Source organism: Salmo salar, unplaced genomic scaffold, assembly GCF_965601325.2.
Source record: "Salmo salar unplaced genomic scaffold, fSalSal1 ptg000566l, whole genome shotgun sequence".
Lineage (NCBI taxonomy): Eukaryota > Metazoa > Chordata > Actinopteri > Salmoniformes > Salmonidae > Salmo > Salmo salar.
Genome location: NW_027675420.1, coordinates 1,016,033 through 1,042,500, shown reverse-complemented (window position 1 = coordinate 1,042,500; position 26,468 = coordinate 1,016,033). Strand labels below are relative to the sequence as shown.

Genomic DNA, 26,468 nt, shown 5'->3' with positions numbered 1-26,468 from the left:
TAGTGGCAGTATATTTCTTCAACATATTCAGATTCATCAGTGTCCTGAAACCTGCCATATCTATTCAGAAATTAATGTATCATATTATAAATTACAAATGATCAACGTTTTGCCTGCAGATAGAAACATGTATAGTACAAACATTTGAGTAGACTGACCAGACCAGTTTAAAAGCAGTATCAGTCAAAAGACAGACAGTGAGGTATCAGATTTAGATTGTATTGAGTATACAGTCCACACCATATCTATTTTGACAGTGAAGATAACATTTTAATTGGGGATAGGGGCCAGTATTGAGAATTTTGAAAAAAAATATGTGCCCATTTTTAACTGCCTCCTACACCAACTCAGAAGCTAGAATATGCATATTATTGTTCAGGTTTGGATAGAAAACACTCTGAATTTTTATAAACTGTTTGAATGGTGTCTGTAAGTATAACAGAACTCATATGGCAGTCAAAACCCTGAGACAAATTCTGACAGGAAGTGGATACCTGATGTGTTGAATTACCTTTAAGCCTATGCCATTGAAACACACAGGGGCTTATTAATCTTTTGGCACTTCCTATTGCTTCCACTAGATGTCACCAGCCTTTACAAAGTGTTTTGAGTCTTTTACTGTGAGATCTGACCGAACAAGAGCCTTGGAACGGTGATGGCCGATTAGACTCTGGCGCGCGAGTTCATGTTGGGTACCCCTCGTTCCAATACGTTTTAAAAGAGAATGCATTCGTCCGCCTTCAATTTTATTCATGTTCTGGTTGAAAAAGGCACTAATGATTTATGCTATACAACGTTTGACATGTTTGAACGAACGTAAATATTTTTTTTCCCCTCGTTCATGATGAGAAGTTCGGCTGGCATAGATCATGTGCTAACAACACAGAGCTTTTTGGACATAAATTATGAGCTTTTTCGAACAAAACTACATTTGTTATGGACCTGGGCTTCCTGGAAGTGACATCTGATGAAGAGAATCAAAGGGTAATGGATTATTTACATAGTATTTTCGATTTTAGATCTCTCCAACATGGCGGTTAGTCTGTATCGCAAAGCGTATTTTTATGGGCGCAGTGCTCAGATTATTGCAAAGTGTGATTTCCCAGTAAGGTTATTTTTAAATCTGGCAATCCGGTTGCGTTCAAGAGATGTAAATCTATAATTCTTTGAATGACAATATAATATTTTTACCAATGTTTTCGAATAGTAATTATTTAATTTGTCGTGCTGATTTGACTGGCGGTTTATTGGAGGGAAACGATTTCCTCAACATCAACGCCATAGTAAAACGCTGTTTTTGGATATAAATATGAACTTGATAGAACTAAAAATGCATGTATTGTCTAACATAATGTCCTAGGAGTGTCATCTGATTGGAGATTGTCAAAGGTTAGTGCATAATTTTAGCTGGTTTTCTGCTTTTGGTGATGCCTGTCTTTGAATTGACAAAACATTACACACAGCTATTGTCAATGTACTCTCCTAACATAATCTAACTTTATGCGTTTCGCCGTAAAGCCTTTTTGAAATCGGACAACGTGGGTTAGATTAAGGAGATGTTTATCTTTCAAAGGGGTGTAAGATAGTTGTATTTTTGAGAAATTTGAATTCATTGACATTTAATTGTTTTCAAATTTGGCACTCTTGATATTTCACCTGTTGTTGATAGGGTGTACCAGGGGTGGGACCGCATGCGTCCCACATAGCCCCTAGTACATAGAGATTAAAGGAAAAAGCTTCTACCAGTCCGTGGTGAGTAATCCCAGTTCTGATGTCCAGAAGTTATTTTCGGTCGTAAGAGACGGTAGCAGCAACATTATGTACAAAAGAAGTTAAAAAATAAGTTACAAACAACCACAAAAAAATTAACAAAATAGCACAATTGATTACGGGCATGTAAAACATCAGCCATACTCTTCGGCACCATTTCTGAGATATCTCTTGTTGAAACTGAACAAATTGTGGTACAGCAGGCTGCTCCAAAGCAAGAGAGCTATTAACTAGTGTTGAGCTGTGATGACAAGCCTTTTGTCTTCTGTATTTAAATTAGTCACTAACCAGGAGTGACATGACCTCCATTCCCCTGCTGGGAGGGATTCTAGACCCTCGTTTATGTAGCTCTATTTTAGAACAAGTTATTTCCTTCTTGAATGATTTTCATGACAAATCTACTAAAAAACCCTTGCTGGTCTCAACACAATATCCTCCTTGGCCAGATAACAATTTTCCTTAATAATTCCATTACTTAAATGAACTTCAAAATCGTCTCATGTCCTAGCTGTAGGCTACTTGTTTTAATGGCTCTAACATGCTCTAAGGTTCCAGCTTGTAGAGATGATCTAAAACATGTTTCCCAGCATTCTAAAAGGAGTTGAAGAAAATGTGAATAAAAGTTATAAGGTGAAACATCGGAAACCAAACTTCTTAGGAGAGATTAATTTATTGAAAATCCTTTGAAATCAACATCGGAAGACACACTCAATCAGGCGGGGGCACACACTCAATGAAAGTCGAAACTTGAGAGAGTTTTACAAGATCAAGTCAGAAAATTACTTTGTTAGCAAAGGCATAATGGAGATTATGAGCCCCGGCTCTCATATCTGAAACTGTGCTGAGTGGAGGCTACAACTGCCTCGAAAACATCTCAGACATTACACTGGAGCGGAGACTGGCTGATTTCTCACTGTCACCCCTGAGGACACTGTTGATCCAAGGCATGTAGGCAGAGAGCTTCATGTAGACAGCGTATTTCCTCACGGCACAGGCCTTATCGAAGGACAGGATCCCTGCAGCATACACTCTGCCGTCTTTGGGGTCCTGGACTGCCAGGGCACCGCCTGCATCCCCAAAGCACACATTCTCCTGGTACTTGCTGGCTCCAGTACAGAACATGTTGTCGTCTATGGTTGGAGTGCTGCCACCACGGTTGTACTCTGCCTTACAGAAGCTATGCGATGCCACAGGCAATACCAGGTGTTTCAGTGACTCAGCGGGGGTGAAGTGGACCCCCCAACCCCAGCCTGTGATGATGCCTTTCTCCTGGGCTGCCTCAGCCAGGTCCTCACCCCTCTCAGGCAGAGGGATGGGCATCACAGCCTCGCTCAAGGTGAATGGCTCCTTCAGCTGAATCAGAGCCAGGTCGTTGTCCCAGTCTGACACGCTCTGGAAGCCTGGGTGCAGAACCACCTAGAAGGGGAAGGGAATAATTCATAGGACCTTTTTTTTGACGATCTACTGTATTTGTGCTCTAACTACCTATAAGACTGAAAATGATGATGTAGGTGAGAGAGCCCAGTGCAGTTCTGCTTGCTGTAAATACTGAATTGTCTGTATATTGTTTGAAAGAGATGGTAATGGGTATACTAGCTCACCTTTTCTACAGCAACTTCTTTGGAGTCATTGGCTTGGGAGTATCGCGTGATGCCTAGGTACACCTTGGGGATGATTGGTTCTTTCCCCTGGGTGTCCTGCCTACTCTTCCTGACAAACAAGTTCCTGCCAGCGGTCAGGACCCAGCGGTCAGAGATTAGAGCTCCCCCAGCGAAGCCCCCGTTCATGACGTTTTTACTCAGATAGACCATGGCCTGCCAGGGGACATGAGGGGCCAGGGTGCCCCCAACCATACGCCTGAAGCGCAGGTCTGGGCAAGAAACACAACAACATTATTTCTATACAATCTCTATATGGTTAAAACATCCCCAACTCAGCACCACCTAGCACTTACTGCTGTGCAACTCAAACACAACCATAAAAGATTATTGCAGAAAAATGAAATGTGCCTCAATACAATTCCAGCCTTTGTTTTAGTTTGAGTTTGAGTTTGCTAAAATCAACACTATTCACTTGAATACACATAGCATTTGGTAGTAGCTTTCTGGAACCTTTTAGCTTTGACCTGACAAAAGTTCAGTAAATTCATTAATCATCTACTATTATCTAAAAAAAATAAGTGTTGTCATGACTTGAGCCAGACAAGGCTAGCTTTCACAGAATTACCTTGGAGGTCAGAATACGCAGAAACCTAGATGAGGATGGAATTAGTGTCATTTCTCTTCTCAAACATTTTCCTGAAACGTTTGATGAGAGGTGGATTTTGAGGAATTTTACTTTTCAAGGCTTTCATGCTCTGTAGATTTTCCTAATGACATATTTTACCATCCAGCTTGGAGGAAGCTGAGACTGAGGATCTCTCCTTCCTTTCCTCCCTGCTTGCCTTCTCTTTGATCCCTGTCATCTCATGTGTGTCGCTGCTGAATCGATTTTTAAGATAATCGGGATAATAGCTGTGAGCCGTGAGACTTAACAAGGTTCTCACTTGAAAGTGATAGTGACATCCTCATTTTGGCCACAGCTACTGTATTCTCCAACAGGCTGAATAGGAACAGCTTGTGTCTGCTCAGCTCAGAGTTGCGTAAGGGGATCCATAGTGAAGATTGGCTTCAGAACATCCGATGAGAGTGACAGTGTAATTGAAATGTGAGTGATATCCTTACACGAACCAGTCACAATGGGCCAGCAAATATAATATGTTTCGGAAATAGACAAATTGCACGTGTGAAAACACACGTGTAATGTGTAAGTCCAATATTTTTGGGCGATATTCTGCATCAATGGTGTCACTAACACCCACCTTAACATAGACATGGGACAAGAAAGGTTGTCAATGATCTTTAAAATGTACATGTTTTTGTTTGAAAACGTTTCATCCCTCTCACTTTGTTGACATTTCAATCTAAATCAGAAAAAGTAAGCCCGTATTGGCATAAGGCAGGGAGTTGGTTATGTGTCAGTTAGACAGATAGCTACCTGAATTGTCTGACATCTCATCAATTGATTTGGTTTTGATTTTGATTTTGATTTTGATTTTGTCCTGTTCCAGACAGACACAGGAGGCCGCGAGGAGCACTACCAGGGATGACCTGCGGACAGAAGGAACACATAAGTACAGTACACACACACAGAGCCAACTGACAGACAGCGCCCAAACACTCACTAGTACCACAACTAACGGTTCCTTTACTTAGGAAGTCTCTGGGCTTGCTTGTTAACCTATATTTAGAAAAGGTCTCTAGCTAGAGCAATTTGAATGTTTTTTGAAAGATTTAAGTAGCTGTGTTTCCCTGCCATTTTACAAAGATCCATTGTCCAAAGACATTTCAGAGATTCATTTGGATTGGTACTGCAATGACAACAATTGCCAGGCAACTAGGGTTTTGTTGAAGAAAGAATATGAAAAGTATAACATACCACATTTTGATGGAAATATCTGTTTATCAGTTTGTATGTTGAGCTGTGTCTCCTCTGTAAAGACGATGGTACTCCGTGAGAAGTTATAGGACCAAGGCCTTATATCTGCTGAGGAGAGAACTCACCCCCTGTCTGCCCACCGCTGGGAATTTTGCTGGACACAGCTTCAGTTCTGATTCCCGAAAATCGGAGAGATTGCAAAATCTCTGTTCATGCCAACCCATTATTGGAATCGTGTCCAAACCCTAACCCTGACCCCATCTGGAGCTCAGCCACAGCCAACTAGTATCAGAGAAGACCATCTGAGGGATAAATCATTTCATAGGGTATGAATTATGAAATCAGAACAGGACACAGCACATCTATAATTTGTGCGTCAATTTGGTTTATTGAAAGTAAATGAGGTGCATATAAATGCCGCATCAGAGTGTGTTATTTAAAAAATGTGATACCGTCATAGTTGTTGTTGTTTGTTGTTGACTCACATTTGCTGTTTACGACTCACTTTGGTAACACTGTACTTGACATCCAGCGTCATAAAACATTATGACACAGTCATAACCATGTCATAATATGTCATAACAGCTGACATAACTTGTCATAGCCTGTTATAATATGGTCATAACACTGTTATGACACATATTTGGACCTGTTGTGACATATATTGAGTTATTTTATGGCTGGTTATAACACCTACATAAGAGTGTCAAAACCCACAAAACCTACCACACAAGGCAAACCATTCCATTACACCATAGCCTACATGTCAACAGTATGTTTATGTTATATACAAATGTTTGAAATTGACCATATTCAATTATTGTAGTTGCTCACACATTGATGTCAGACATTTTTTTTTATAAACAAAAACATTTATTTCACCTTTATTTAACCAGGTGGGCCAGTTGAGAACAAGTCCTTTATTTAACCAGGTGGGCCAGTAGAGAACAAGTCCTTTATTTAACCAGGTGGCCAGTTGAGAACAAGTCCTTTATTTAACCAGGTGGGCCAGTTGAGAACAAGTCCTTTATTTAACCAGGTAGGCCAGTTGAGAACAAGTTCTCATTTACAACAGTGACCTGGCCAAGATAAAGCAAAGCAGTGCGACACAAACAACAACACAGAGTTACACATGGAATAAACAAACACACAGTCAATAACACAATAAAAAAATCCAGTGTTATTAACACTGGAGTGATAGATGTGCAGATGATGATGTGCAAGTAGAAATACTGGTGTGCAAAAGAACAAAAAAAGTAAATAAAACAATATGGGGATGGGTTGGCGCCCCCCCCCTTGGGTTGTGCCATGGCGGAGATCTTTGTGGGCTATACTCGGCCTTGTCTTCGGAGGGTGAGTTGGTGGTTGTAGACATCCCTCTAGTGGTGTGGGGGCTGTGCTTTGGCAAAGTGGGTGGGGTTATATCCTGCCTGTTTGGCCCTGTCTGGGGGTTTCATTGGATGGGGCCACAGTGTCTTCTGATCCCTCCTGTCTCAGCCTCCAGTATTTATGCTGCAGTAGTTTATGTGTCGGGGGGCTAGGGTCAGTCTGTTACATCTGGAGTATTTCTCTTGTCTTATCCGGTGTCCTGTGTGAATGTAAATATGCTCTCTCTAATTCTCTCTTTCTCTCTTTCTGTCTTTCTCTCGGAGGACCTGAGCCCTAGGACCATGCCTCAGGACTACCTGGCATGATGACTCCTTGCTGTCCCCAGTCCACCTGGCCATGCTGCTGCTCCAGTTTCAACTGTTCTGCCTGCGGCTACGGAACCCTGACCTGTTCACCGGACGTACTTGTTGCACCCTCGACAACTACAATGATTATTATTATCTGACCATGCTGGTCATTTATGAACATTTTAACATCTTGACCATGTTCTGTTATAATATCCACCCGGCACAGCCAGAAGAGGACTGGCCACCCCTCATATCCTGGTTCCTCTCTAGGTTTCTTCCTAGGTTTTTGGCCTTTCTAGGGAGTTTTTCCTAGGGAGTTTTTCCTAGCCACCGTGCTTCTTTCACATGCATTGCTTGCTGTTTGGGGTTTTAGGCTGGGTTTCTGTACAGCACTTTGAGATTTCAGCTGATGTACGAAGGGCTATATAAATACATTTGATTTGATTTGATTTGTAGGTAGTTGGATGGGCTATTTACAGATGGGCTATGTACAGCTGCAATGATCGGTAAGCTGCTCAGATAGCTGATGCTTGAAGTTAGTCAGGGAGATATACCGTTGAAGTCGGAGGTTTACATACACCTTACCCAAATACATTTAAACTCAGTTTTTCACAATTCCTGACATTTAATTCTAGTAAAAGTTCCCTGTCTTAGGTCAGTTAGGATCACCACTTTATGTTAAGACTGTGAAATGTCAGAAAGATAGTAGGGAGAATAATTTATTTCAGCTTTTATTTCTTTCATCGCATTCCCAGTGGGTCAGAAGTTTGCATACACTCAATTAGTATTTGGTAGCATTGCCTTTAAATTGTTTAACTTGGGTCAAAGGTTTTGGGTAGCCTTCCTCAAGCTTCCCACAATATGTTGGGTGAATTTTGGCCCATTCCTCCTGGCAGAGCTGGTGTAACTGAGTCAGATTTGTAGGCCTCCTTGCACACACACGCTTTTTCAGTTCTGCCCACAGATTTTCTATCGGATTGAGGTCAGGGCTTTGTGATCGCCACTCCAATACATTAACTTTGTTGTCCTTAAGCCATTTTGCCACAACATTGGAAGTATGTTTGGGGTCATTGTCCATTTGGAAGACCCATTTGAGACCAAGCTTTAACTTCCTGACTGATGTCTTGAGATGTTGCTTCAATATGTCCACATAATTTTCCTACCTCATGATGCCATCTATTTTGTGAAGTGCACCAGTCCCTCCTGCAGCAAAGCACCCCCACAACATGATGCTGCCACCCCCGTGCTTCACGGTTGGGATGGTGTTCTTCGGCTTGCAAGCCTCCCACTTTTTCCTCCAAACAGAACGATGGTCATTATGGCCAAACAGTTCTATTTTTGTTTCATCAGATCAGAGGACATTTCTCCAAAAAGTATGATCTTTGTCCCCATGTGCAGTTGCAAACTGTAGTCTGGCTTTTTTTATGGTGGTTTTGGAGCAGTGGCTTCTTCCTTGCTGAGCGGCCTTCCTTTCTGAGTGGCCTTATGTTGATATAGGACTCGTTTTACTGTGGATATAGATACTTTTGTACCTGTTTCCTCCAACATCTTCACAAGGTCCTTTGCTGTTGTTCTGGGATTGATTTGCACTTTTTGCACCAAAGTACGTTCATCTCTAGGAGATTTTCACCAAAGTTGATTTGTCACGTGCGCTGAATACAGTGAAATGCTTACTTACAGGCTCTAACCAATAGTGCATAAAAGGTATTAGGTGAGCAACAGGTAAGTAAAGAAATAAAACAACAGTAAAAAGACAGGCTATATACAGTAGCGAGGCTATAAAAGTAGCGAGGCTACATACAGACACCGGTTAGTCAGGCTGATTGAGGTAGTATGTACATGTAGATATGGTTAAAGTGACTATGCATATATGATGAACAGAGAGTAGCAGTAGCGTAAAAGAGGGGTTGGCGGGTGGTGGGTGGGACACAATGCAGATAGTCCGGGTAGCCATTTGATTACCTGTTCAGGAGTCTTATGGCTTGGGGGTAAAAACTGTTGAGAAGCCTTTTTGTCCTAGACTTGGCACTCCGGTACCGCTTGCCATGCGGTAGTAGAGAGAACAGTCTATGACTGGGGTGGCTGGGGTCTTTGACAATTTTTAGGCCCTTCCTCTGACATTGCCTGGTGTAGAGGTCCTGGATGGCAGGCAGCTTAGCCCCAGTGATGTACTGGGCCGTATGCACTACCCTCTGTAGTGCCTTGCGGTCAGAGGCCGAGTAGTTGCCATACCAGGCAGTGATGCAACCAGTCAGGATGCTATCGATGTTGCAGCTGTAGAACCTTTTCAGAATCTCAGGACCCATATCAAATCTTTTTAGTTTCCTGAGGGGGAATAGGCTTTGTCGTGCCCTCTTCACGACTGTCATGGTGTGTTTGGATCATTCTAGTTTGTTGTTGATGTGGACACCAAGGAACTTGAAGCTCTCAACCTGCTCCACTACAGCCCCGTTGATGAGAATGGGGGCGTGCTCGGTCCTCCTTTTCCTGTGGTCCACAATCATCTCCTTAGTCTTGGTTACGTTGAGGGATAGGTTGTTATTCTGGCACCACCTGGCTAGGTCTCTGACCTCCTCCCTATAGGCTGTCTCGTCGTTGTCGGTGATCAGGCCTACCACTGTTGTGTCGACTGCAAACTTAACCTCTATGGGCTAGGCGGGACGAATTCGTCCCACCTACGTAACAGCCACTTGAAGCCTGTGGCGCGATTTTCAAAACCTTAAAAATCCTATTACTTCAATTTCTCAAACATATGACTATTTTACAGCTATTTAAAGACAAGACTCTCGTTAATCTAACCACACTGTCCGATTTCAAAAAGGCTTTACAACGAAAGCAAAACATTAGATTATGTCAGCAGAGTACCAAGCCAGAAATAATCAGACACCCATTTTTCAAGCTAGCATATAATGTCACCAAAACCCAGAAGACAGCTAAATGCAGCACTCACCTTCGATGATCTTCATCAGATGACAACCCTAGGACATTATGTTATACAATACATGCATGTTTTGTTCAATCAAGTTCATATTTATATCAAAAACCAGCTTTTTACATTAGCATGTGACGTTCAGAACTAGCATACCCCCCGCAAACTTCCGGGGAATTCGCTAACATTTTACTAAATTACTCACGATAAACGTTCACAAAAAGCATAACAATTATTTTAAGAATTATAGATACAGACCTCCTCTATGCACTCGATATGTCCGATTTTAAAATAGAATATTGCAAAATGTGCTTTCACCAAAAAGCTAAGTACATAGCCCAGGCATCACGGGCTAGCTATTTAGACACCCGGCAAGTTTAGCACTCACCATAATCATATTTACTATTATAAAAGTTTGATTACCTTTCGTTGTCTTCGTCAGAATGCACTCCCAGGACTGCTACTTCAATAACAAATGTTGGTTTGGTCCAAAATAATCCATCGTTATATCCGAATAGCGGCGTTTTGTTCGTGCGTTCCAGACACTATCCGAAATGGTAAAGAAGGGTCGCGCGCATGGCGTAATTCGTGACAAAAAAAATCTAAATATTCCATTACCGTACTTCGAAGCATGTCAACCGCTGTTTAAAATCAATTTTTACGCAATTTTTCTCGTAGAAAAACGATAATATTCCGACAGGGAATCTCCTTTTCGGCAAACAGAGGAAAAAAATCACAAAGGCGGGGGCGGTCGGGTCACGCGCCTAAGCCCAGAGTCCCTTGATCGGCCACTTGAGAAAGGCGATAATGTGTTTCAGCCTGGGGCTGGGATGACGACATTCTGTTTTTTCCCGGGCTCTAAGCGCCTATGGACGACGTAGGAAGTGTCACGTTAGAGCAGAGATCCTTAGTAAAAGATAGAGATGGAAAAGAAGTTCAAGAAATGGTCAGACAGGCCACTTCCTGTAAAGGAATCTCTCAGGTTTTGACCTGCCATTTGAGTTCTGTTATACTCACAGACACCATTCAAACAGTTTTAGAAGCTTTAGGGTGTTTTCTATCCATATGTAATAAGTATATGCATATTCTAGTTACTGGGTAGGAGTGGTAACCAGATTAAATCGGGTATGTTTTTTATCCAGCCGTGTCAATACTGCCGCCTAGCCCTAACAGGTTAATGATTAGGTTGGAGTCGTGCCTGGCCATGCAGTCATGGGTGAACAAGGAGTACAGGAGGGGACTGAGCACACACCCCTGGGGAGCTCCAGTGTTGAGGACCAGCGTGGCAGATGTGTTGCTACCTACCCTCACCACCTGGCCCGTCAGGAAGTCCAGGATCCAGTTGCAGAGGGAGGTGTTTAGTCCCAGGATCCTTAGCTTAGTGATGAACTTTGAGGGTACTATGGTGTTGAACGCTGAGCTGTAGTCAATGAACAGCATTCTCACATAAGTGTTCCTTTTATCCAGGTGGGAAAGGGCAGTGTGGAGTGCAATAGAGATTGCATCATCTGTGGATCTGTTTGGGCGGTATGCAAATTGGAGTGGGTCTAGGGTTTCTGGGATAATGGTGTTGATGTGAGCCATTACCAACCTTTCAAAGCACTTCACAGCTACAGACGTGAGTGCGTGAGTCATTTAGACAGGTTGCCTTTGTGTTCTTGGGCACTGGGACTATGGTGGTCTTTTTGAAACTTGTTGGTATTACAGACTCAATCAGGGACATGTTGAAAATGTCAGTGAAGACACCTGCCAGTTGGTCAGCACATGCCAGGAGCACACATCCTGGTAATCCATCTGGCCCCGCAGCCTTGTGTATGTTATTTTTTATTATTTTTTACCCCTTTTTTTCTCCCCAATTTCTTGGTATCCAATTGGTACTTACAGTCTTGTCTCATCGCTGCAACTCCCGTACGGACTCTGGAGAGGCGAAGGTCGAGAGCCATGCGTCCTCCGAAACACAACCCAACCTAGCCGCACTGCTTCTTGACACAATGCCCATCCAACCCGGAAGCCAGCAGCACCAATGCGTCGGAGGAAACACCGTACCCATGGCGACCTGGTCAGTGTGCACTGCGCCCGGCCCGACACAGGAGTCGCTAGTGCGCGATGAGACAAGGATATCCCTGCCGGCCAAACCCTCCCTAACCCGGACGATGCTGGGCCAATTGTGCACTGCCCCATGGGCCTCCCGGTCGCTGCCGGCTGCGACAGAGCCTAGGCTCAAACCTCGAATCTCTGGTGGCACAGCTAGCACCTTAGACCACTGCGCCACCCGGGAGGCTAGCCTTGTGTATGTTGACCTGTTTAAAGGTCTTACTCACGTCGGCAACGGAGAGCATGATCACACAGTCGTCCGGAACAGCTGATGCTCTCATGCATGCCTCAGTGTTGCTTGCCTCGAAGTGAGCATAGAAGTGATTTAGCTCGTCTGGTAGGCTCGTGTCACTGGGCAGCTCGCGGCTGTGCTTCCCTTTGTAGTCTGTAATAGTTTGCAAGCCCTGCCACATAAGACGAGCATCGGAGCCAGTGTAATATGATTCAATCTTAGCCCTGTATTGACACTTTGCCTGTTTGATGGTTTGTCACAGGGCATAGCAGGATTTCTTATGAGCTTCCGGGTTAGAGTCCCACACCTTGAAAGCGGCAGCTCTACCCTTTAGCTCAGTGCGAATGTTGCCTGTAATCCATGGATTCTGGTTGGGGTATGTACATACAGTTACTGTGGGGACGACGTCCTTGATGCACTTATTGATAAAGCCAGTGACTGATGTGGTGTACTCCTCAATGCCATCGGAAGAATCCCAGAACATGTTCCAGTCTGTGATAGCAAAACAGTCCTGTAGTTTAGTGTCTGCTTCATCTGACCACTTTTTTATTGACCGAGTCACTGGTGCTTCCTGCTTTAATTTTTGCTTATAAGCAGGAATCAGGAGGACAGAGTTGTGGCCGGATTTACCAAATGGAGGGCGAGGGAGAGCTTTGTATGCGTCTCTGTCTGTGGAGTACAGGTGATCTAGAATTTTTTTCCCTCTGGATGCACATTTAACATGTTGATATAAATTTGGTAGAACTGATTTAAGTTTCCCTGCATTAAAGTCTCCGGCCACTAGGAGCGCCGTCTCTGGGTGAGTGGTTTCCTGTTTGCTTATTTCCTTATACAGCTGACTGAGTTCCAGCTTTGTGAAATCATGTGAATTCCACTTGGCTGTTGACAGAGGGAGAGAGAACAGGTAGCCTAGTAGTGTAAAGTTGAGTAAACTATTAGTCTGTCCCTTTGCCATGCTTCTTGTCTCTCAACAACATTAGGAAAAGTGCAGCCTTGCAACTAAAGAATTTGCTGGTGTTGGGGAAAGAAATTGTAGTATTATGTGACTTTCTTCCACTGGGAGATCTGGTCATTATCTGATGTATTCAATTCTGAGTTTGCATCCCAATATTACACTTTATATACGTCATAGAATACTGAATATAACAAAACTGTTAGACATAGAAACACCGAATTTTCTGCATTAAAAAAAATCGAATAATGTTTATAAATGATTAAATTATGAAAAATAAGAATATCACTCCACCCGTGAGGCCACTAGATAATTTGACTGCAGGACAGGGCTACTACCACATCCCAGTTGAAAGCACCTTCTGACATGCATCAGTGTGCGATCTCATTCTTATGGCCACTCGTTGGAGTGGAGTAGTTTGTTCATAGCCATCCTCCTTTTTGTCCGTGCAAAATTATTTTGCTATAGTATCGATTAAATGTAAAATGAGAGGCTTTCATTGACAAACAGAAAAAAAGCTGCAGTGCTTTGTAGCAAAGAGGTGAGCGTACAACGTACAGTATGTTGTCGTGTACTTATATTGCTGTAGATCTAGGGATTGATACTGGCTGAACAGTATCATGTACCTCATCAGTGTAATTAAAGCATATACAACAGCCATTGTTAATAGGAACTGTGTCAGGGCTAACGAGTTAGCAGATTGTCTCTCAGATGGTCTCATCGGTATCATTCATTCATGTTTCTGAAACAAGTGGGCGGGCTGGCATAACGCAATGACTGATGCAAGGACAGAGGGATGGATTGCCTGGCACTGTAATGCTGTTGATGTCTCTGAACTGTCATGCTCTTAGTGCCTGATGTTACATAAGACTGGTAACGTCATTGTGGCTCTATGTCACACTGTCACAACCACTGATTGTCCTTAGTGCTTGTGATTCCAGACTGGAACCTGTGTGTTGTGTATCACACTACAGGACAGGACATGATGTACAGGTACGTGTACAGATAAAAACACCCATCTGCCAGCAGCCATTACATTACATTTAGCATTTCACGTGTGTGTGTGTGTGTGTGTGTGTGTGTGTGTGTGTGTGTCAAATCAAATGTTATTTGTTACATGCGCCAAATACAACAGTGAAATGCTTACTTACAAACTCTTTCCCAAAGATGTAGAGTTTTAGATAAAATGATAAAAAAAGCGAGAAATAAAACACACAAGCATGAAGCTATATACAAGGAGTACCAATACCATATCAATGTGCAGGGATACGTGGTAGTTGAGGTAAATATGTACATGTACAGGAGGCTGGGGCTCCCGAGTGGCACAGCGGTCTAAGGCACTGCATCTCAGTGCAAGAGGTGTCACTACAGTCCCTGGTTTGAATCCAGGCTGTATCACATCCGGCCGTGATTGAAAGTCCCATAGAGCGGCGCACAATTGGCCCGGTGTCGTCCGGGTTTGGCCGGGTAGGCTGTCATTGTGAATAAGAATTTGTTCTTAACTGACTTGCCTAATTAAATAAAGGTTAAATAAATATACACTGCTCAAAAAAATAAAGGGAACACTTAAACAACACAATGTAACTCCAAGTCAATCACACTTCTGTGAAATCAAACTGTCCACTTAGGAAGCAACACTGATTGACAATACATTTCTTTCACATGCTGTTGTGCAAATGGAATAGACAACAGGTGGAAATTATAGGCAATTAGCAAGACACCCCCAATAAAGGAGTGGTTCTGCAGGTGGGGACCACAGACCACTTCTCAGTTCCTATGCTTCCTGGCTGATGTTTTGGTCACTTTTGAATGCTGACGGTACTTTCACTCTAGTGGTAGCATGAGACGGAGTCTACAACCCACACAAGTGGCTCAGGTAGTGCAGCTCATCCAGGATGGCACATCAATGCGAGCTGTGGCAAGAAGGTTTGCTGTGTCTGTCAGCGTAGTGTCCAGAGCATGGAGGCACTACCAGGAGACAGGCCAGTACATCAGGAGACGTGGAGGAGGCCGTAGGAGGGCAACAACCCAGCAGCAGGACCGCTACCTCCTCCTTTGTGCAAGGAGGAGCAGGAGGAGCACTGCCAGAGCCCTGCAAAATGACCTCCAGCAGGCCACAAATGTGCATGTGTCTGCTCAAACGGTCAGAAACAGACTCCATGAGGGTGGTATGAGGGCCCGACGTCCACAGGTGGGGGTTGTGCTTACAGCCCAACACCGTGCAGGACGTTTGGCATTTGCCAGAGAACAGCAAGATTGTCAAATTCGCCACTGGCACCCTGTGCTCTTCACAGATGAAGCAGGTTCACACTGAGCACGTGACAGAGTCTGGAGACGCCGTGGAGAACGTTCTGCTGCCTGCAACATCCTCCACCATGACCGGTTTGGCGGTGGGTCAGTCATGGTGTGGGGTGGCATTTCTTTGGGGGGCCGCACAGCCCTCCATGTGCTCGCCAGAGGTAGCCTGACTGCCATTAGGTTCCAAGATGAGATCCTCAGACCCCTTGTGAGACCATATGCTAGTGCGGTTGGCCCTGGGTTCCTCCTAATGCAAGACAATGCTAGACCTCATGTGGCTGGAGTGTGTCAGCAGTTCCTGCAAGAGGAAGGCATTGATGCTATGGACTGGCCCGCCCGTTCCCCAGACCAGAATCCAATTGAGCACATCTGGGACATCATGTCTCGCTCCATCCACCAACGCCACGTTGCACCACAGACTGTCCAGGAGTTGGCGGATGCTTTAGTCCAGGTCTGGGAGGAGATCCCTCAGGAGACCATCTGCCACCTCATCAGGAGCATGCCCAGGCGTTGTAGGGAGGTCATACAGGCACGTGGAGGCCACACACACTGCTGAGCCTCATTTTGACTTGTTTTAAGGACATTACATCAAAGTTGGATCCGCCTGTAGTGTGGTTTTCCACTTTAATTTTGAGTGTGACTCCAAATCCAGACCTCCATGGGTTGATAAATTGGATTTCCATTGATTATTTTTGTGTGATTTTGTTGTCAGCACATTCAACTATGTAAAGAAAAAAGTATTTAATAAGATTATTTCTTTCATTCAGATCTAGGATGTGTTGTTTAAGTGTTCCCTTTATTTTTTTGAGCAGTATATATACTACTTTATTCATCTCAATACCAGAACAATATAAATACTACTTTATTCATCTCAATGCCAGTACAATATAAATACTACTTTATTAATCTCAATGCCAGTACAATATAAATACTACTTTATTCATCTCAATACCAGTACAATATAAATACTACTTTATTCATCTCAATGCCAGTACAATATAAATACTACTTTATTCATCTCAATGCCAGTACAATATAAATACTACTTTATTCATCTCAATAACAGAACAATATAAATACTACTTTATTCATCTCAATACCAGTACAATATAAATACTACTTTATTCATCTCAATGCCAGTACAATATAAATACTACTTTATTCATCTCAATAACAGAACAATATAAATACTACTTTATTCATCTCAATGCCAGAACAATATAAATACTACTTTATTCATCTCAATAACAGAACAATATAAATACTACTTTATTCATCTCAATAACAGAACAATATAAATACTACTTTATTCATCTCAATACCAGTACAATATAAATACTACTTTATTCATCTCAATAACAGTAGCCCACCAAGTACAATATAAATACCGATTGTAAATATGGTATTGGAACTGACCCCGTATAAATTACACAGTGTCCTACACATTGTAAATATGGTATTGGAACTGACCCCGTATAAATACTGAACAAAAATATTAAATGCAACATGCTACAATTTCAAAGATTTTACTGAGTTACAGTTCATAGAAGGAAATCAGTCATTTAAATAAATAAATTAGGCCCTAATCTATGGATTAGACATGACTGGGAATACAGATATGCATCTGTTGGTCACAGATACCGTTAAAAGTTAGGGGTGTGGATCAGAACCAGTCAGTATCTGGTGTGACCACCATTTGCCTCATGCAGCGCGACACGTCTTCTTCACATAGAGTTGATCAGGCTGCTGATTGTGGCCTGTGGAATGTTGTCCGACTTCCTCTTCAATGGCTGTGTGAAGTTGCTGGATATTGGCGAGAACTGGAACACGCTGTCGTACACGTCTATCCAGAGCATCCCAAACATGCTCAATGAGTGACATGTCTGGTGAGTATGCAGGCCATGGAAGAACTGGGACATTTTCAGCTTCCAGGAATTGTGTACAGATCCTTGTTGACATTATCGTGCTGAAACATGAGGTGATGGAGGAGGAAGAACGGCACGACAACGGGGCCCCAGGATCTCGTCACGGTATCTCTGTGCATTCAAATTGCCATTGATAAAATGCAATTGTGTTCGTTGTCCGTATCTTACCATACGCAGCAGGTTAGGAGAAAAAAACGTATCAGGTTGTGATAATTAAGTTAAGGTTAGGAAAATGGTTAGGGTTAGCTAAAATGCCCCCCCAAAAATATTATATATACTTTTATGTTTCCACACCTCACAAGCTACAGACAACATGGAAAGCGGTAATATGTCTAGATGGGATACAGCTTTTGTCAAATTGACATCTAAGTATATTATATATTTTTGGTGTATTTTAGCTAAACTTAACCATTTTCCTAACCTTAACCTAATTATCATAACCTTTTTCTCCTAACCTGCTACGTACGTTCTCCTAAACTTACTGCGAAAAGTTTTTTTTTTGTTTGTTTGTTGACAAAAGCTGTATCCCATCTAGACTCAAAATCACAGTCCTCCCACAATCCTCTCCTTCCATTTTTAATCCCGACATCCACTGCGGTCTCCACCGGACAAGATGGCGGACAGAATAGGTACGTCGGTTGTCTGTAAAAAAATAAAATAAACGTTTACAGGTTTTAATTAATTTTTTTATTAATTAAACTGACATTTTCACTTCAGCATTTACATGCGAAACATTGTATTTTATTACATTTTAAAAAAGCAAGTTAGTTAATAATGTTTCTATGTTGTGTTTTTGAAGGCCGCGGTAAATCCATGGTTACGAGTCAAGTCAAGGAATTTACTGTCATGGTCATTAAAACGGACAAAATACAACTTTAAAAACAGCTTGGGTATATTACAAGGAGGAGAATAAGGGAAAAAAAACAAATAGAAATATATATATATTCCCTGACAGTTTCTCTAAACGGTTGTAAAAATATTCAACTAATTTTACAGCGTTTTGCGTCCAGACGATATGCTAGGTGGCTAGGTATTTAGCCAGGTAAGTTAGTTAGCTATATGTCTGTATTTGATTTGATATAATGTGGAATAGGTTCTGTTTTTTGTTTTCTCATTTCTTTGGGAATAACCTCTGGCTGTTATGTTTTATATGTTACTGTTAAAATAAAAAGTTAGCTAAGCTAAGCTAGTTAGCCTGCAGGACTAGCCTCTTGCAATGCAGTCGGAGTTAGCAACGTTATGTAGCTTGCTGGCTAATGACAGGCTAACTGGTTATGACAAACAGCCTTGTCTCAACATAACTCCCGTGACTTTGAACTAGCTAACTTTAGCTAACTATCATATATATTTCGATATGCTAGGTGGCTAGGTATGTAGCCATGTTGGAGGCGCTGGAAGATGGCGGCGAGTGTAGACGAGATTTCAGCTTGCTCCGAGTAACCTTACTTAAATGTAACGGAACTTGGCTTATAGTAAACACAATAGAGAACAACGCTTAGTTGACCGATAATTTGATTCATAACTTTGAGAAATGGAAGGAAAAAATGTGCAAAAGAGCAAAGGGAGGAGAAGGCAGTTGCTAGCTGAGCACTCATACGGTGGAGAAAAACCGCCACCTGACTCCTCAGGAGAAGAAATGGAGGATTCTGGACATTCGGTTGATTCTGACAATGCAGTCAATAGTCCTGCACCCAAAAAGACACATAAAGAATTATCTTTGCGCGAACTACAGATCAACATAATCGATGCTGTAAACGAAAGAGCCGACGGTCTGGAGAAAATGATACGCGAAAACACATCAAAAATAGTTGACCTCGAGACCTCTCTGAATCATGCATACAAGAGTATCGAAGAGCTTAAACTTGCAAACACTGCTACGTCTGAGAAATGCATTGCTCAGGAGAAGACCATCGCAGACATGCAAGAGCGCTTATCGGAAGCAGAGCGATACCGGAGAAGGTGGGGGCTACGGCTTTACGGTGTCCCCGAGAACCAGGATGAGAATGTGAAGCGCTTAGTAAGAGACATCTGTAACCGTGTGGCACCGGACTTTCCCGATGGATATATGGATATGGCTGTGGATGTCGCTCATCGGATTGGGAAGAAACAAGATGCCATCGTCAGCCGATCGATCATCATCCAGTTTGCTTTTCGCACAGCGAGAGATGCAGTTTGGAAGAAAGCAAAGGAAAGCGCCTTTCTGAAAGAAAAAAACTTAGATTCGGGGAGGATTTGACTGTAGCAGACAAGGCAGCAAAGGCAAAATTGTGGCCTCTCGTACAACAGGCCCGAAATCAAGGAAACGGTGGATACTACAGGGGAATCAGAGCTTTTTTCGCCAACGGTAAAGAAATACGACCGGGGTGATTTGATTTGTTCTGTCGGTAGGTTTACAAGGTAGTTCCTTCCCCACTGCAAACTGAACGTTCTACTTTTGAAACATGGTGTTACTATTTTACAAGTTAAGAATTCTGTTAATACATATATGAAGCAACTTTTTATAGAGAGGGTAAAGTTGAGATTGCATAGGATTTTTCTTTCTATTCTATAGATATGGACTTGAAGTTTATGTCAATCAATGCCAGGGGGATACGTAACATGTTGAAGAGAAAAGCTTTTGTTTTGTTTTGTAAGGACTGCAACGCAGATCTTGCATTCGTTCAAGAAACACATTCATGCAAAGAGGACTATAATTATTGGAAAAATCAGTGGGGCAGTGACATTTTTTTGGCCCACGGGACAAATCATTCAGCTGGGGTTGCAATTTTAGCACACAATTTCAAAGGGACATTTTTGTTTACTCAAATGGACTCCAATGGACATTGGCTAGTAGCGGTCATCAACCACATGGACAGATTATTTGTGTTGTGTAATGTATATGGATACTGTTCTAGTCCTCCAAATAACTTACTTCTAGAGGAAATTGAAGAAATTGTTAAAAATCTTCTGAGAAAATATCCATCCAGTCAGATAATAGTTGGTGGAGATTTTTAATATGGTTTATTCTAATGAGACTGATAGATTGCCTCATAGGCCTAACATTGGTGTGAACAAGTTGGTGAATTTCTGCCAAAGCCTGGACTTAATTGACATATGGAGAGTAAAAAACCCTGGAGAGATACAATACACATGGAGTAATAGAGATCGTTCCTTACAATCAAGAATTGATTTGTGGGTGATAACCTCTAGTCTTGTGCCCAACACTGTAGAGGTGAAAATACTGCCTGCAGTCCTGACGGATCATAAAGTCATATGGTTGACTGTAAGAATATGCAGTAATGATGGTAAGAAATACTCTGGTGGTTACTGGAAACTAAATAACTCATTGTTATTGCATGATGATTTAAAAAATGTGATTAAGAATCTAATTTCTGTTTACTGGAGTTTAGCTACATCTAATGCAGAATATGGGAAATATTGGGAACTGCTGAAATTTAAAATCCGCTCAGCCTGTATTACTTATGGAAAACGGCTTGCTTTAAGAAGGAGATGTGAGGTAGCTGAACTCTCTAAAACAATTGCCGATATCACAGAGATTGAGCATCTTCATCTTAATGAGAAAGATAAATTGAATGATTTACAGAATCAACTAGATACATTGTATGAGGAAAAGGCTAGAGGAGCTTTCATAAGATCTAGAAAACAATGGCTTGAAAAAGGTGAAAAGAACAGTAGATACTTTTTTAATTTGGAGAAGAGGAGAGGGGAACTCAACACACTTCGGAAACTTAAAATTAATGGGGTTACCACTGAGGATAGAGAGTTGTTATCAGAATTTCCCACTAAATTTTATGAGAATCTTTACTCCTTAGATAACAATTTGAGTGACTCTAAGGATCTCCTTGATTCTATAGAGAATGTTAATTCGATTAGTGAAGAACTCAATCAGTCTTGTTGCCAAGATTTATCCATTATGGACATCCAGTACGGGGTTGCTCAGTTAAAAAAGAACAAATCTCCAGGTTGTGATGGATTAACCTCTGAATTTTACAAAACCTTCTTTGAAGAAATAGCACCTTTTTTACTTGAAACCTTTAAGGAGGCTATAAAGAAGGGAGAACTACCTGCCTCTCTGAAGCAAGGGGTTATTACTCTTATACCTAAACCACACAAGGATCTCCTAAGTATTGATAATTGGCGTCCAATCACACTCCTAAATAACGACTACAAAATTATAGCCTTAATCTTTGCAAAAAGGTTAAAGTCTTGCTTAAATGATCTGATTGATGAATGTCAATCAGGGTTTATGAAAGGGCGCCATATATCTAATAATCTGAGGCTGATATTAGACTTGGTTGAGTATCGTGATCTATTAGATGACTTCCCTGTTATCCTATTTCTGGATTTTCAGAAAGCATTTGATACAGTAAGTCACAATTTTATCTTTGATTGTCTTAAGCATTTGAAATTTGGTCGTTTCTTTGTTGATGCTATTAGAACTCTGTATAATGGTGGCAATAGCTGTATCAAACTCTGTCATGGAACATCCTCAAGATTTAACATTTACAAAGGAATACGACAAGGTTGTCCAATTTCACCTTTTTTATTTTTGTTAGTTTCTCAAATGTTATGCTCATTAGTTCATAAAAGTCCATTTGAAGGCATTACATTCCAGTCCAGAGAGATCAAGATATCCCAACTGGCGGATGACACCTCACTTTTTTTGAAAAATGTATCTCAAGCTAGATTAGCATTGGATATCGTGAAGCAGTTCTCCAAAATCTCAGGCTTGACTTTAAATCTTTCCAAATGTGAGTTGTTTGTTTTGAAAGGGGCTGTCAACCCAGCAGATTGTAACATCTCTGAAAAAGATACTGTAACCTACCTCGGTGTAAAGATCACCAAAAATCTTAAGGCTATGAATGATCTTAATTTGAACCCTGTAACTGAATCTGTCAAAAAAAAATTATCCTCATGGTTAGGGAGGGATTTAAGTCTTCAAGGAAGGGTGCTTTTATCCAAAGCTGAGGGCCTATCTCGTGCATCCTATCTTTTTTCATCTATTGACATTCCCAAATCCACTTGCTGTACCTTAGATAGGCTTTTGTACAACTTCATATGGAAAAACAAGCCACATAAGATAAAAAGAGATGTTATCACCAACAGGGTTTGTGATGGCGGTCTAAATGTCTTAGATTTCACTCTCTTCAATCAGATATCAAAGGTCAACTGGATTAAAAGGTACATAAAAAATCCTCATAGCTTCTGGAATATTATACCTCATTTTGTTTTTCAGAAGTTCGGCGGGCTTAATTTTTTACTACAATGTCCATATATTGTGGGTAAAATTCCTGTGAAACTGCCGGTTTTTCACAAGCAGGCTTTAATGTGCTGGGCTTTGTTGTATAAACACAACTTTTCACCTCATAAATGTTTTATTTGGAACAATGGGTCAATATTACATAGAAACAAGATGTTATTTAACCATAAATGGTTCTCGAAAAACATTGTTCTTGTCAGCCAATTGGTTAATAACAGTGGGAATCTATTTACACAGAGAGAATTTATGGAAATATACAACTTTGAGGTTTCAAGCAAGGAATATGACACTGTTATTAAAGCTATACCTAGTGGGATAAAAACTTTACTTCAGAATAATGCATATTTTGGAATATCTCCGATTGTAAGCGATATTCAGTTGAATGGCATTGGTCTACTAGATACGAAATTCAACAATCGTTTAATAAGGGATATTTCCTACAGGAAGTCTATTCCCTCTGCGATATTTTGTTGGGCTTCATCGTTTGATGTAAACTGGCGCCGTGCTTGGCTCACTCCACACAGATTTATGGTGACCAATAAAGTAAAGGAGATCTCCTTTAAGATAATCCATAGATGCTATCCGTGTAATAGCTTGATTTCTAAATATATATTTGATGTTACCAGTGAATGCAGTTTTTGTGAACTAGAAACTGAATCTATTGAACACTTATTCTGTAATTGTTTATATAGTGAAGTGTTTTGGACTGATGTAAAACTATATCTTAGCCGCAAATTGCATACAACCATTGATATTACTAAGTTTGACATATTATTTTACTACACTGATTCCACAATTGAACGTGAGTATGTCATAAATCTCTTTATTTTATTAGGAAAATCTTTTATCCATAAATCAAAATTTATGAAGAAAAAGCCCCTTTTCTTAATTTTTTTATCTGATTTGGAACAGTACGTAGAATCTTTAAAACGTATACAAAACAATATGTCAAAAAAATTTCTTCGATATATGTCTGTATTTGATTTGATATAATAGTTTTTTTTTTTTTTCTCTAATTTCTTTGGATTCCCTCTGGCTGTTATGTTATGTTTATGTTTTGCATGTTACTGTTATTTACAGCAAGTTAAATAAAGATTTGTGCAAACTTAAAAAAAAAAATTAAAAAAAAAGACCTCCTCTTTAGCAGGAGGAGAGCAGCTTAGTGAGCGCATGGTCGGAGATGTTAGCTAGCTAGGCTAGTGCTAACTTAACCAGCCAGCTAGTTGACTTACAACGTAAATATTAAATGAAATGGGGTAGCTAGTTGTTTACACATAAGTATGTTTAAATCACAGTTACAATTAAACCAGGAAAGTGTCTAAAGAACTTGAATGTTCCGACTTTGTCGCCTAGCGAGCTACCGAGGTGGCTGCAGTTGTTGAAGAAGCGTTCCGTCCACTAGATTATACGTCACACTAGAAACATCGCCTGAAAGACACATATCGCCATCTGCTGTCAGGAGGGAGGAAACGCAGTTGAGGAGGGAAAACTATTTTTATTCTTCTTCATTGAATTATAATATTATAAAGCAGTTTAGGGAAACGTTTTTTTCTCTCCATTAAATATGAATATTATATCAACACGTACAAAGATGCAACAAGTGTTGTTTGATTAGTTCAGATTTTTAATGAGAATTTTAAACAAACTCTACATCTACTCCACATCTGTATTTCTGATTCAGTCAAATAACTAGATATCAAAATAAGCACCTAGTTATTGATATCCTTGATAAAGATGAGCAAAAATTACTGTATAAAATAAATAAATAAACTTTACCCACTACCAGGATATTTTAGCCCAAAACCTGGTTACCTCTCTGCTAGGAGGCTGAAACTTGGCCAAAGTGGATCTTCCCTGTAGCTCAGTTGGTAGAGCATGGTGTTTGCAACACCAGGGTTGTGGGTTCGATTCCCACGGGGGGCCAGCACAGAAAAAAAAATGTATGAAATGTATGCATTCACTACTGTAAGTCACACTGGATAAGAGTGTCTGCTAAATGACTAAAATGTAAATATTCCAGCAAGACACATCAACATCCACAAAGAAATGGTTAATTGGGCACAAAAAAAATAATTTTAATGGCCATCTCAGTCTTCGGACTTGAACTCCATTGAAAACCTGTGGTTTGAATTGAACAGGGCAGTCCACAAGCGCAGACAAAATAAATCAAGGACATGGAGAGATTCTGTATGGAGGAAGGGTCTAAGGTCCCACCCAATGTGTTCTCTAATCTCATAAAACATTTCAGTGTCGTTATCCTCCCAAGGGGAGGGTGCTGGAATATTGAAAACATGGGTGGCAATAATTCAGACCCCTACCTTTTGAGAATTACATGTTAAACTCTATATTTTTCTCTGAGCAATTGTATTAGTATAAAATAATATAATTTCCCTTTATTTCTTATACAATATAGCTCAGTATTTGAATTCTTTATTTTATAGAGTCGTTTTTGCTCATCTTTATCAAGGGTGTCAACAATTTTGTCCCCCACTGTACCTCCATACTGCTGCTACATGGTGTAACAATACATCATGTAGATGTACATAATGAACAGACTAGGTCTATACTGCTCCTACATGGTGTAACAATACATCATGTAGATGTATATAATGAACAGACTAGGTCTATACTGCTCCTACGTGGTGTAACAATACATCATGTAGATGTATATAATGAACAGACTAGGTCTATACTGGTCCTACATGGTGTAACAATACATCATGTAGATGTATATAATGAACAGACTAGGTCTATACTGCTCCTACATGGTGTAACAATACATCATGTAGATGTATATAATGAACAGACTAGGTCTATACTGCTCCTACATGGTGTAACAATACATCATGTAGATGTATATAATGAACAGACTAGGTCTATACTGCTCCTACGTGGTGTAACAATACATCATGTAGATGTATATAATGAACAGACTAGGTCTATACTGCTCCTACGTGGTGTAACAATACATCATGTAGATGTATATAATGAACAGACTAGGTCTATACTGCTCCTACATGGTGTAACAATACATCATGTAGATATATATAATGAACAGACTAGGTCTATACTGCTCCTACATGGTGTAACAATACATCATGTAGATGTATATAATGAACAGACTAGGTCTATACTGATCCTACATGGTGTAACAATACATCATGTAGATGTATATAATGAACAGACTAGGTCTATACTGCTGCTACATGGTGTAACAATACATCATGTAGATGTATATAATGAACAGACTAGGTCTATACTGCTCCTACATGGTGTAACAATACATCATGTGGGGCTTTAAGGCGATGTTAGTGTGACGTATAATGTAGTGGACGGAACGCTTCTTTCAACAGCAGCAACAGGGGATTTGTAGATCAGTCAGTTTGCAGTCGCCTGCAGTGTCGAACAAGCCCAATACCAAACCAATCAGGTGGTTGTTTGATGAAATGAAGCTTCAGACGCCATTGATGACGTGCTGCTGATAAAGTGATACAGGCATCGGTACACTGCTTTGAAGTTTACTGCTTATCGATTTGGACGCAGGCCTCGTAGCTCCGGTATCAAAAGTAACATCCCTACTGACAACAAGGCAGCAGAGTCTACCGTGCTAATGCGTTCCCACTAGATATCACAACCACACAGTATATGAAAGCATGAGGTGTGGCTGACGTTTACAAGCTGGAGCTAGATACCGAGCTAGCATACAAACTCTGTAGCACATAGTGCATTGTGGGTAGTTTAGAAGATATCCGGAAATAAGTTTAAGAAATATGTAACAACGCAAAAACATAACTGTTTGTACTTATAGGTAACCAGATTGTGACTACAACTAAGTTACTAAGTCTTTAACCACAC

At 41.0% G+C, this 26,468-nt stretch overlaps 1 protein-coding gene across 1 annotated transcript; it reads right to left on the bottom strand.

Annotated features, from left to right (window-relative positions):
• Positions 1-2,421: 2,421 nt before the first annotated feature.
• On the bottom strand, positions 2,422-5,384 carry LOC145876287 (haptoglobin-like). The gene is made up of 4 exons (XM_082972076.1): positions 5,248-5,384; positions 4,807-4,919; positions 3,372-3,640; positions 2,422-3,186 (listed from the first exon to the last, which is right to left on the bottom strand). Exons 1-4 carry the CDS (start codon positions 5,250-5,252, stop codon positions 2,623-2,625), a joined length of 951 nt encoding a protein of 316 aa, XP_082828202.1. The 5' UTR covers positions 5,253-5,384; the 3' UTR covers positions 2,422-2,622.
• Between the last annotated feature and the right edge of the window lie 21,084 nt (positions 5,385-26,468).